At 49.8% G+C, this 12,496-nt stretch overlaps 2 protein-coding genes across 2 annotated transcripts; both read right to left on the reverse strand.

The window, feature by feature from the left end:
• Positions 1 to 435: 435 nt before the first annotated feature.
• On the reverse strand, positions 436 to 3,227 carry CSUI_001394 (uncharacterized protein; the record flags this gene model as incomplete). The annotated part of the gene is made up of 4 exons (XM_068061600.1): positions 436 to 729; positions 1,005 to 1,214; positions 1,760 to 1,866; positions 2,282 to 3,227. 4 exons carry the CDS (start codon positions 3,225 to 3,227, stop codon positions 436 to 438), a joined length of 1,557 nt encoding a protein of 518 aa, XP_067926432.1.
• Positions 3,228 to 4,686: 1,459 nt separating this feature from the next.
• On the reverse strand, positions 4,687 to 12,299 carry CSUI_001395 (uncharacterized protein). The gene is made up of 2 exons (XM_068061601.1): positions 8,570 to 12,299; positions 4,687 to 7,908 (listed from the first exon to the last, which is right to left on the reverse strand). The coding sequence occupies exons 1-2, from the start codon at positions 11,138 to 11,140 to the stop codon at positions 5,347 to 5,349; spliced, it is 5,133 nt and encodes a 1,710-aa protein (XP_067926433.1). The 5' UTR covers positions 11,141 to 12,299; the 3' UTR covers positions 4,687 to 5,346.
• Between the last annotated feature and the right edge of the window lie 197 nt (positions 12,300 to 12,496).

The raw sequence follows: 12,496 nt of genomic DNA on the forward strand, positions 1-12,496 counted from the left end.
GCCTGGTGTGACGAGTCCTGAGACGTGCAGCGTCCCGTCGTAGGAGAGAGGCTACTCAAGACTCTACGGCAGGTGGCAGAGGGGACGTGCCCACACTCGTTGGAGACTGGTACCGCCTCCCGCTTGGTTACACCATCGGTTTCCGAAGCCGCTGAGGCACCATGCACCTCAGCTCAGTTTTCTTCCTCACGTTTCGTATTCCCGATAACAGCGATGTACTCTCCTGCTGTACATCCACGGATGGTTCTGGGGTCTGGCAACTCCGAAGTGCCTTGCCCCTACTTGGCACACCCCGGTGGCTGCCCGCGAGCGCGGCTTCGGAGTCAGCTAGACAGCTGATGCAAGCTCACTGGAATTCTAGGAAGAAAGACGAAGAGTGGTCAAACGCAGCTATGTACACCTCTTCGCTTGATTGCAGAAACGACTGTACGCTATCTAAACTAGAGGTCCTAGGGCGTCCAGCCTCATCCTCTCCATCGCACTTGTTGCACTGTACGCTGCAAATCTCTTGCTCACTGAAGCGAGCAGGGCCTGCTCTTCCACAGTCAATACAGGGGCTTCTTCAACACTGTATCCCGAGGGCCTGACTATGATGGCCCCTTCCTGGAGCGGGTACTGAACGCCAGTAACCGGAATGGTCGCCTCAGCCTCGGGCCGGTTTCCACGCAAATACGTGACTGTCTCCTGTAGAAGCGCCTTCTTTGCCTGGAGATTCGCAACGCAGACACACTGGTGACGGCAAGGTTAAACACAGACAGGTCGGAAAGGACATTACTACGTCCAGCACTTAGCTGGCTTCGCGGATGCATCTTTTCACTCTACGAGCAACGCTGAGCATCTGTCGGTACTCAGAACAGCTGGCACCTGAACCAGAGGGACTGGATCGTGCCTCCGTAAGCGCCTACCCAGCAAATTGAAGCCAAGACGGCGAAATCTACTGCCATGTACCTGCGGCGCGCTCATTGCCCGTTGGAAAAAACACTGCGTATGGCACTGCTGCTTACTTCTTTTTCTTGCTCCTTCTTTTTCGCCGCAGCGGAGTCGTGCTTGTGTTTCTTCGACGCTGCTGATGGGTCTCTATCCGGCCGGGGTGGCCTGTTCAGCTCCGGTATCACTAGTTCCTGGGACTTTTGAACTGACCAGTGGTAATAATTGTATGCATTGACTTTCTCCTTATACCTCTGCATCCGCTTGTAGTCCTCCGGACGAAGATCCTGGAGGTGCAGGACAAAAAAGATCACGAAGCTGGTGGCAACGCGAGACTTGCAGTCGGAACTTCGGATCACGATGTGGCGCATCTGCAAGCTACAGTATATATCCGGACGATGTAGGAGCCTGTAGTTGCCTCACTATGAGGTGTAGAAGCATTCGTGACTACACCAGTATCCATCACTTTGAGATTACTCCGGAGTGCACTTCATCGCGTAGTTACGCCGCTATACAGTTTGAGAAGGCTCGCTCATCCAGGGAAAAGGTGCGCGAGCGAGGGTACCACGTCTATAACTCCTCATCAGAGAATGGTGTCAGCGGGGATACCAACGGATCCGTCCGGAGGCAATCAGTGCAGCTACTTTTCCTTGTAGCACTCATGTACTTTGGCACCGGAGGATCTGTCACACGCATAGATAACCTGGATGCCGGCGAACACACGTGATATCTGCTCTGCTGCGGCCTTCTCACTCCTCCCTGCCCGGCGACGACATGCGTTTAGAAAACAGAGCCCGAAACAGGTAACGCGTGGAGACTGGACGTCTCTCACATCGAATGCAGGGATGCAATAATAAGTCCAAGTCCGCTTCTCTAGGTAGAAGTCTGCGCACTCCAGGGTGGTCGGTGGCTCCGCCTCTTCGAGAGTGTCGAACATTCCTGGATTCAGATAACCACACGCAGATGTCTGTAGTCATTGTCTTCGCTATTCGTGATCGTGCTCAGGTTTCGAAGGTAGTGCTGGACTTTGTGCGCAGTTTGAGGGTGGCCAGAGTTCTATGTTCTACACGTAGTAATGCGTCCCACGAACTTCCTAGAAGGGGATAGCCGACGCTGAATAGCTCAAAGGACTGACCTCGGAGAAATTGACCTTTCTCTTCTCACTGTGACAGACTTATACTAGCTCCGGCTGGCAGGGCGGCTGTCTTCAAGCTACGATAGCAGCAGCAACTTGGGTGTGATGGCGGGCCTGCGCTGAGATGCCTAAAGGAAACTGGAATTTTCGTAGAAACCAACGCCGATGCTATCATATGCATAGAGCAACCCGTTAGCTGGGGGTTTCCCAGAGACTCACCGGTCTGGTCGATCGCCACAGTGATCGCGGGATCGTGCCTTGGTTTGTCTGTGAGGTCATACATAGGCACGCATGATACTGTCCCGTCCGAGTGCGTCTTCCAGTAGCAATCATCTTCCGGATTGTGAAAGTAAGGAAACTTTTTCCCTTCACCGGTCAGGTAGTGGACTCGAAACTTTTTCTCGAGACTCTTCTGTTTCGCCATTTCCTTGTGAAAGGGGGTGTATGCTATGCTTGGATGAGGGAGAGCCGCCACAGCTGGCTCTACCTGTACATTGAGTCTATCCTGTCGGACGTTATTGATCATGTCCATGTACTGTTGTATTGGAGGCGAAACAGGCTCGTATGTGATGGAAGCCTCTTGCAGTTGATCGACATCATGATCTGACAAAAGCTGGACGAGAGCATTCCTTCTGTGTCTCTGCCGCTTTCCCCGAAATGACATTTCTTGCGGAGACGGTGACGGCCCACCAGTGACCCCCGAGACCATGCGAGACACGAGCCATTGTTGTCGTTGTTTCTGATACTCCTTCAGCGCTTCAATCCGTTGTGACCTCAATGCAGCCACGGCTTGTTCAGCTTCATGGACAGGAATATTCGGGGGGACCCCTTCCCAACGGCTCCTTTCAGCCTCCGAAATGCTGGAAAGTGAGCTGCCGGGGGTGGGCGGTCCGTGTTCGGCAAGGCCCAAGTCTTGGGGCCGCTTCAGGAGGCTATCGTTCTCTTCCGTGCCAGTCTCCTCGGCTTGCTGATGAGCGGTAACTACTGGCAGCAATCCAAAGAACCCAGTTTCGGACACGTTAGTTGTTGTTCGGCTACGAAAAGTCTTACCCGGGTCGGATAGGGGCGTGCGACGGAGCTCAGAACCCAGAAGGACATATCCGAAACAGAGGATAACGAGGCGCAGCAGGTTGCGGGTCGCCGCAGAGGAAGGGCTTGAAAACATGGTGTGCAACCGGTCCCGCGGTAACAAGTTTGGAAGTCGGTAAAAGCGCTCTTCTCGTGGAGAGGGCATTACCCGAAGAGCTTGGGACGTAGAATGCTTGTAGGCGAACACGTACAAGATCGCTGCAGCAGTCTGCGTGGAAGGAACGGTGAACTCATCCTAGTTCTTTGACAAAGAAGCTGGGAGAGTGGGCGGGTCGGCGTGCGGGCGACAGAAACTTCGTCGTCCTAGACTCGCCGTTCTCCCATTAATAATTTTAAATAGTATTTTCGCCGCAATGTTTTTTTCACAATCATTATTTAATAGCGAACGCAGCTCACAAACAAAGTTAACCAAACGCCTGTTCGTGGGGGGGCCGGGGTTGGGCAGTGCTGAATAGACAACACGAGTAAGCAGGAACGAAAATCAACTGAGCCGCTGACCAGGGCTCGCTGCGGCTAGCTGGGCAACTAACCAGACAGACACACTCCCAGGAGCCATGCTCCCGGGTGTTGCTGTTTATTCAATGGAATGACCGGTTTCTCGACCGGCTGAGGCTCAGAGACGGAAGACCGACCCTGTATTCTAGGTTTGAGGACGACTGGATGCGAATAAATCTGTGGTAGCGGTATTACTCCGAGATGCTCCCACAGGATATACTACTGTAACCTGGAAGTTCACACGTGCGTAGAACGACCAGGTATCCGTGAACCGGTAGCCTGTGACAAGGGAGTGGCGCCCCTGCTCTACTAGTGCCGCCCAGGACGGATGGTGGTTTGCGAAGGGGAACAACGGTTTTCCGGAGTCGACGAGCAACGCAGAACTGGTAACATCGTCCGTTTCACACGCTTTGCTTCCACCTTCGCTTCTCTGGCGATCAGTCCACCATTTTAAAATAAGCGCTCTTTTTCCTGCTTTGATGAGTGTCGTGTGCGGAATTAACTTCGTTCGAGCCGCACCCGGGCCAGGTTTCAAGATAGTGTTCTGCTGACCTCCTCACGTCACGCGGGCACACGGAATGCGCAGCAGCATGCTGCCCAGCGGATACTCACTCGGCAGACGTCAGGCCTTTTCGGAAAACTTATATTCCGATCAAAGCAGGTAATCAGGTGGGAAGGAAAGAGGGCAGAAAGAGGCTCTTGACAACGGGGGTTTCTCCTCCTTTCGAGAGGAGACCAAAATGCCCGCGCAGGCCAGCTCGGCCAATCGATGTATCGTATCTGTGTCCTCTACAACCCCATCAGTGCAATTTGGAGATCACTGTTGTGTAGGTAGTCTCCATACTTCAGTGGAGTAGTCTTGCTACTGCAACGTGAACAAGACTTAGAAAGTATAGGGCGAGCACCCCATGCGCCGTAATCGCGAGGTCCCCTAGCTATTCCTCCATCTACCTTCATCGATGACCCCACCGTCTTTTGCGTTTAGGTCGCATATCACATGTTTCGTAAAGAAGTAGTACCTGTGGCTTCGAAGAAAACAAGGACACATGAGATACCAGAAGTATTTTCCCAAGGGCAGAAGGCAGTTTACTGTTTGCCGGGGTTGCACCTAGCATCCGTGTTGTCGATCCGAGTAGACCCGGTGTATGCTCCCTCTGGAAGAGATATTCTTCCCGCTGGTGTCTCTCAGAAGTCAAGCGGAATCCGGTAAGTTTCCGGAGTACCAAGAAAACGAGCATCACCTGACATGAGCGCGACCGCGGGCGGGTATGCACGAACCCCACCCGAACATACCACAGCAGGTGACGGCGCGTACACACAATCTTCCCCTGGAAAGTCCCACAGTCCAGGACAAAAGAAAACTCTTATACGGAGAAAACACCACAACACTCGTGGAGTAACACAAGTGGCTTGACTCCGACTTCCCTTCTCCGTTCCCGGCCCCGACAGACTACATGACAAACTTTTTCTAGTATACTCCACATGTACAGTAATGAGTTTCAATCATCTATCTCACCACTCGCAGTCACTCACTACCTGACCCACGTATGCACAACACAACTGGATGTTCTTCTAGTCTTTGTCCCTCTCAAAAAAGGGGTTGAAATGATGGAGGGATTCACGAAACGTTTGCTGTTCTTCTGACTTATTCTGTTCTCGGGAGGCCCTACAGACACACGAATGTGTGGAACCTCTAGTGTCTATCTACATGTTGCATAGATTCTCGCTCCCCCACCACCAGGTTCATAGGTTTCGGAAGGTATTCCTCCTGGCCCGTCTTCTTCTTCCTCTTCGGCTTTGTACGTCAAACATGTACTGGTGTTAGTAACACCTTTGTCCGTGTTGTTACTTTCTCGTCTCTTCATTAGCGGTACTTTAACAGAGACAGCAGAAGCATTACCCACGCCCCCTCCATTACTATTGGTACTGCAGCCCGTCTTCTGTTTCTCTAGTAATCTGAGAATTTCTTGTTTCACTTCTTTATACCTTCTGTATTCACGCTCAATAGGAGCAATATCTTTATACAGCTGAACAACACGTCCCGTCTCAGCGACAAAATCAGCCTGGTAGGCAAGTAATTTTGTCCGTAGAACCTTCTTCTCTTGTTGTAAACGTGTGAGTCGCTGTTGTATATCGTCGTGTGTATGGAGGACATACTCGCCTCCCGGGGCCTGTGCTTGTGGTCGGTGATGGGTGCTGCCCACATTGGTACTCGGTGCACCACTACTGTTACTATTGTTATTGTCCCTACTACTATGAGAGCCGGATGAAAGGATGATTCTTCTACCTTTTCTATCAATTGTCTCCCCTCCTCTCTTGTCTTCATCACTTCTACTATCTTGTTTGGATATGACTAGCTTTGAACTCGGGATCATGACTTTCTCACCCCCTACTAAACGTGCGGCGGGACAGGGGCTGTTGCTGTTGTTTGTATCAACTACTACCTTTGGAAAGCTCGCACCCTGTACTTGTTTGTTAGAAACAAAGCTTTCGTTGCCTCTGACTACATTCTCCATGTCATCCTCATTCTTCTTTGATAACAGCGAACCGCCGCGATTACCATATGTACAAGAACGATTGAACGAGCTTCGTCCCGCACCTTCGTCTCCTGTTGATCTTTTCTGTAAAGATCTTGAAGAAGAACGACGAGAAACAACTACTGTCCCGCCAACAGGACGTCTACTAGTACTGCTACTACTTGGATCCTCTCCTCTCTCTCCTTCTTCATCTGTTATTTCTGATTGGTGACCGCTGCAAGATACCGCGGATGTCTTTGATCTTTGCACGTGAAAACATGACCCTTGAGAGGCCGGTGCCATGACAGCACCTGCCTGATCAGATCTTTCATAGTTCTCTGTTCTTGACGTCGGCAATCCTCTGCCCACATGCCTTTCCTCCTCCTCGTCTTCCCATGCTCTCCCTCCTGTATGACTGGAGCGCTCAGTTAACCTAGATCGAGTACGGTACTCATTGTCCCCCAACTCATGGTGACGTCGTATTGCTTCTTCATGATCGTTTCCTCTTGATATCCGTCCTGATCTTTTCGATGATCTCTCACTTTGAAGCATACCGTTGTCCATACTATGACTACTTGTATAGCTGCTCGAACTCCTATTATGACCATCTTGCCAGTTGCTGTCACTGGTGTTGTTCAATGACTTACTCGAGTCACCCCGACGCGGAGAATCAGAGCTCCTCGCTATTCCTGAAGCAGATGATGAAACGGAAAAAGACGAAGAAGAGGCCGATCCCTGTCTTGTGGTAGACTGATTTCTCGTATTCATCCCCCTCAAATCCTTTGATCTCGGTGAAGGATATAAGTCACTAGTACTGCTATTACTATGACTGGCCGTGTGACTCCTACTGCCAGTACTACTACTGCTATAACGCCCTCCTCCTCCCCCTTCCCCGATTCTACCTGTATCATCTCCTCGTATCGATTGTTGAGATTCGACGGCTGTCCCAGAAGATGAAGAACTATCGGAACCTCCTTTTGATCGGGACCCTCTGTCTTCCCCTCCTCTCCCCGTCTTTTCATCACCGCCACGACAATGCTGATAACGGTCATGATGGCCACCTCCTCTTGAAGTGTTTGCTCCTCCTATCTCCTTCCCCCCTCCTTTTGAAGAAGCTGTTGGACGATTATTATGAGGGTCGTTCTTATATTCGAGACGTAACAACGCCCTCCTGAGATACTGATAGTGTGAATATAAATGCCTTAGAGGTTCCTTCTCCGGACGATTGGGTAAACGTCCATATCTCTTTTGAAATTCAAGATCATAAGATTTCAGCTCATCCTTCAATCGACGCTTTGTTACAACAACTAACGCATGCATTGAATGGTCATCTGTCTTAGACGTCTGTCGGGTATGAAGAGACGTTGAGGAAGAAGGAGCTTGCTGGTCTTGTGTAAATGCAAACTCCCTTAAACGTACAGCACAGTCAGCTAACCACTCATGTACAAAATGGGTGAATTCATACTGAAAGGAGTTTCTCGCTGTTGGTGACGAAGAATAAAATCTTTCTCCATCTCCCCCCCCTCCTCCTCCAGATGGTACAACATGACTAGTATTCTTAGAGGAATTGACTCCTACCAGGGATGATGACCGACTGAAACTACTACTGTTTCTCAAAGCAGCAGCTGCTTCAGCTGCCTCAGCAGCGGCGGCAGCAGCAGCTGACGCCGCTGCCTCTACGGGGTCTTTCAGAAGGGTGTGCTGTTCCAGAGTAGACGATGAGGAGAAGGATCGAGAGAACGACCTCTGGAGAGACAAAGGACAACAGGAGATAGGAATGCAAAAGACATGAACGAATGTCTCTATAAAAGGTCAATGAGACAATGAAAGAAAAAGGCCAAGGCAAGATTCCTGATCAGGACATGTAACACGCCTTAGTCCCGTGGATTCCTCTGTCAAGAAAGCATATTTCCTCTCTGTCTCGCCGCAGGAAGAAAACTTATATGGGATCGCACAAGGAGAAGACAGGGGGTGGTGGTACTAGAGAGAAGACAAAAATGAGGAAAAGAGAGAAGATTTCCAGAGGGCGGATATGATAAACTAGCCCTTGTATCGCTGGGAATCGTGATCTATCTCTCTGGCTGTCTCTAGGTATGCCGGAAAGAAAAAGACAACGACGAGGAGCCATCTCACGGGTGGCTGTCTGAACAAAGGAAACGTGAGAGAATGTGAGAGACTTTGTAGTCTCGAGCCGCTGTTGGAAGGATACTAACAGGGTCGGATACAACCGATCCAGCGGATAGAAGACAGGGGAGGAAGGAGCAAAGACAGGGAAGATAGAGATGAGAGAACGGCGCTATCAGAAGCAACCAAAAATTCTAAGGACAGGTGACTTTCGTTCTAAAACAAGAGAAGAGAAACATGGAGGAAAGAACAGAGTCAAGTTCAGCAGAGACCAGCAACTTACGGAATCTACGGTTTGTGGAAGACCACTGGTAGAACGAAGAAAAGTGCTCTGTCGTTCAACCGAGGAAAGAGGAGGGGGTGATTTCTTTTCTTCTTCCTCTTCTTCGTCTTGTTCATATGGCTTTCTCTCTTCTTTTATATTTGAAGCCCCAGAAGAGGCCTCGTACGACGACAAGGCGGTAGTCGGACTAGAGGACGCTGTGACCGCCATGTTATCCCCTTTGTCTTTCCCCGCTGTACGGTCTTGATGAAGCCGATTCCGACTTGTAGAAGAACTTTCATTCAATCTCTCTCTAGACGCATGAGGATGACGATGTATCAGCGTCTCCTGCCGCTGTTGCCCTGACTCTGATGTTGCCGTTCTTCCTAGTGCACTAGTCGTAGTCGTACCAGGTGCCGTGAAGGCAGGGGATACTGTCCCAGCTGGTGGTGGTGGTGAGGAGGAGGAGGAGACACCTTCCCTCCTTGGGGTATCTCCAAGAAAATCTTTTGATGAAGAGATGGGAGAACTGAAATGTCTTGTACACTCCTGAGGTGGATAATCATAAGGATGATGATCAGATGATGATTGTCTGTCTTCCTTTCTACTCACTGGAGCTTCCTCTGTTGTTTCATGGGGTATACACACCTTTGTCGATGGTGCTCTTTGGAGTGTACATGCATCTCTTCCTGCCTTCTTGGTATGACTATTATCATCGTCGTCATTATTGCGAGACAAAGAGATACTCTCTCGGCTTCTCTTCCCCGTGCCGATCATCTCTTCTGTAGAAGGTTGACGAGAAAATTCTTTCTGGGAGGGCTTCACAGAAGAAAGCAAGGATAAAGAAGATGAAGACGACTGCTCTTCCGTATCATCCTTATCAACTCCAAAAAGACCTCGATGTGTCGTGGACGGAAGACGAAGAAAGCGAGGGGTACCTTCTTCTTCTTCTTCAGACTGATTGGCTACACTGTCAGAAGAGAATGTTCTCCTACAGTGTTCAAACGACGATGACGATGACAGACGTCCAACCATAGTGTCAGATGGAGGTGAAGGAACAGACTTGATAAAGAGTGACTTCACTTCATCATGTGAAGAGGAAGAAATATCTTGTTGGATACGTGAGGTTCTTGAGGTTAGACTGTGATTGTGATAATCTTTGCTAGGTGTTTTCTTTGAAGACGGAATGAGATCCTCTTTCCTGTGTTTATAGTTTACATCTAAGTCCTCTTTTTCTTCTTTCTTTTCGTCATCAGCACGAGGTTCTCTTCTCTTCTCAGTGCAACTCTTCTTCCTGATCTCATGAACTGCAGAAATTGAAGAAGATCGACGCAGATGGTCTTCCATTGTTCTGCTTGTAAGAGGCATACCTATATCTTCGGTACTACGAATACGGTGAGGATGTGTACTGGGAGTTATAGCCTGTTGTTCTTCTTCTTCTTCTCTCCGTGTTCTGTTCTCCCTGTCTCGTACCCCCTCTCCCTGTAGGAGCTCTGTTGCATTACCATCATCATGACTTGAGTTGATGAGAGAAGGATATGACTGAAATAAACTCTGCTTTTCTTCATCGTGCTTCTCGCCTCCCACTCCTTCTTTCTGATGAAAAGACGATAATTGAGCTAAGATCGAACTAGCACCTGAATCAAGGAAGCTTTTACATGATTCCCAATACGGTTTCTTTGTTGGCTCATCATCATTATGATCGACTATGGATGTCCTAGTATCTATCCTTGATGAAGAATTCATCGGATTCTCCTCTCCCACTATCATTGAGGGATCACATGGACGAGAAGAGTGGCGACGATAAGATATATGATCATCTTCTCGTCTCTCCACTCCTTTTGCCTCCTCGTTGCCACGAGACGGTTCTTCTTCTTGTCCACGTTCTCCACCTTCGATAGGACGAAGAGGCCATTCACCCCAATCCTTTGATGAAGCACCTTCCTCACTACGAAAACGGGGTGAAGGAACTGCAGGCGCGGCTGTTGTCACCCCGATCTTTGGAGAGACAGGTTTAGGATGAATAGCACTCTCTGAGTTATCTTCTTCACAACAGATGAAGTCAGTATCGTCGTCCAAACCACTTAAGCTCGGTAAACCATCATCGTCTTCTAAAGCAGCTTCCTCTCTATACAAGTGTCTTGGTATCGGAACACGACTCTGTGGGATTCTGTAGATACGACATCCCGGAGGTAAAATATACTTTGGACGGGAGAAAAACAGTCCTGAATCTTTGCCGGGGTGCACCTCATCCGTTACTTCATCACTACCTCTCTTCCCATCAAGTGGAAAAAGGCCTCTGAATTGGACAGGGGAACATGAGGGCCCATGGTCAAGAGAAGAGTCCGATGATGATGAGGCATCGGGTGAGCAACCCGCTTGACACCAACGACTAACTGTTCCATGGAGATCGCTAGCTAGCGCCACAAGCTGCTGCTGATGCTGTTGAACAGCTAACGCTGCGACTGCGCTAACCGCAGTCGAAGAGAGATTGTTCTTGATCACATTTTCACCAGGGGAAGGGGACATACAACCTGAGGGAGTAGCACTTGGCCCAAGTGGCTCACACGGAGACTGGAGGCATACCTGCATCTGGACTTGAAAGACGGGAACGGATACAGTAGGAGGTACGGACAGAATGGACCGCAGCAACACGCTAGGAAAGAGATCATGGAAGCAGGAAGAGCATGAGGGGAGAGAGGCGGACGGGAAGCATTTTGCGAAGGAAACGACGTACTTAGTAGAACCAGGTGAAAAACAATTGCGTTTACACTATCAAGAGCAGTCTCATCCAACCAGCGTGGAGGAAAATCGAACGGTGCAGGCTGCCGACGACGGAATAATCGGTGGGACGCTATGTCCCGGACTTGGACGGGGCGAGAGGTGCATACAGCGAGTAAAAGACGACGGAAGAACTAGACAAGCAAAGAGAGGTCCTTCTCTCGTAAGAAGTCCCTAATGGGAGATGACTGCGGGGTCACGGTCGGCAGTACTTCTGACCCGCGGAATGGAGCTGCACATACACCCCAAACAATGCTGATGCATCACGACCAAGGAAACTGGACAGATGACCGGGGAATGGTTCACTCTTAACACAGGCAGATTTCTCCCCGGAGAGGGCTTTTGAAACGATGTCTGAGGATAGCTTGAAATGGTTCAGACTTCCGCGAGAGGAGAAGACAAAGAAAAAATCAGACGAAAGTTCAACTGCACGGAAATTCTTTGGTACCAAGAAGACACAAAGGTCGCGGAGGAGTGATTTTCCCACTACCTGTTCAGCGGCTTCTCAGAAAGCTAAGCTGTGAAGCATGAAACCGAACAGGGTATCCACGAAAAGAGAACTTCGGATGTTGAATGTTGGGCCGCGTTCTCGGAAGCCACCGGCGACATCTGCGCGGGAAAGTAGCCCGGGACCTTCCTACATGAAAAAGAATGGACCTTTTTCGTGGGACCGCGATGAAAAAAAAACGGTGCTGAAGAAGGAGACAGACGAAAAGATCGAAACGCAAAGAAGCCAGCATGTGCGGCAAAGCATCTAGATGGACTCAGGAAAGCGAGGAACACAAACAGCTGTTTCCTTCCAGTCGAGCTTAAAACAGTGTCCTCTGTTTTATTGCTGGTGGTTGGTCATCCAGCTACTAGCAATACTGCGACTCTTGCAGCTCCGCCCATAACGTCAGTTAGTTCACCACCACGGTCATGGTCTTGTCTTTCGACTGTTGAGGGGAACCTGCAGAAAGTGAGCTGTATTTCAAAGAAAGCTGACCAGTATCGAGTCACGAAGTGTAAGAAAACCGCTAGAAAGAGGCTCTTTATTTCCCTCACTTTCTCTCCTAGTGCTCTTTCTCAACACAGCCATGTAACTCGTTGATCATCGTCCTTGTTTATCGAGTGAAGAACTGTCATCTCCCTGTGAAAAGAAAACAGCCCACCACCCCCCCCCACCAG

Source organism: Cystoisospora suis (genome assembly GCF_002600585.1).
Source record: "Cystoisospora suis strain Wien I chromosome Unknown contig_552, whole genome shotgun sequence".
Lineage (NCBI taxonomy): Eukaryota > Apicomplexa > Conoidasida > Eucoccidiorida > Sarcocystidae > Cystoisospora > Cystoisospora suis.

Bases quoted from the DNA above. Each gene is read 5' to 3' on its own strand.
- CSUI_001395 (XM_068061601.1), bottom strand. From the start codon at position 11,140: ATGCAGGTATGCCTCCAGTCTCCGTGTGAGCCACTTGGGCCAAGTGCT. The intron at 7,909-8,569 runs GTAAGTTGCTGG...TTGTCTCTCCAG, and splicing joins TTCCACAAACCGTAGATTCC to AGGTCGTTCTCTCGATCCTT.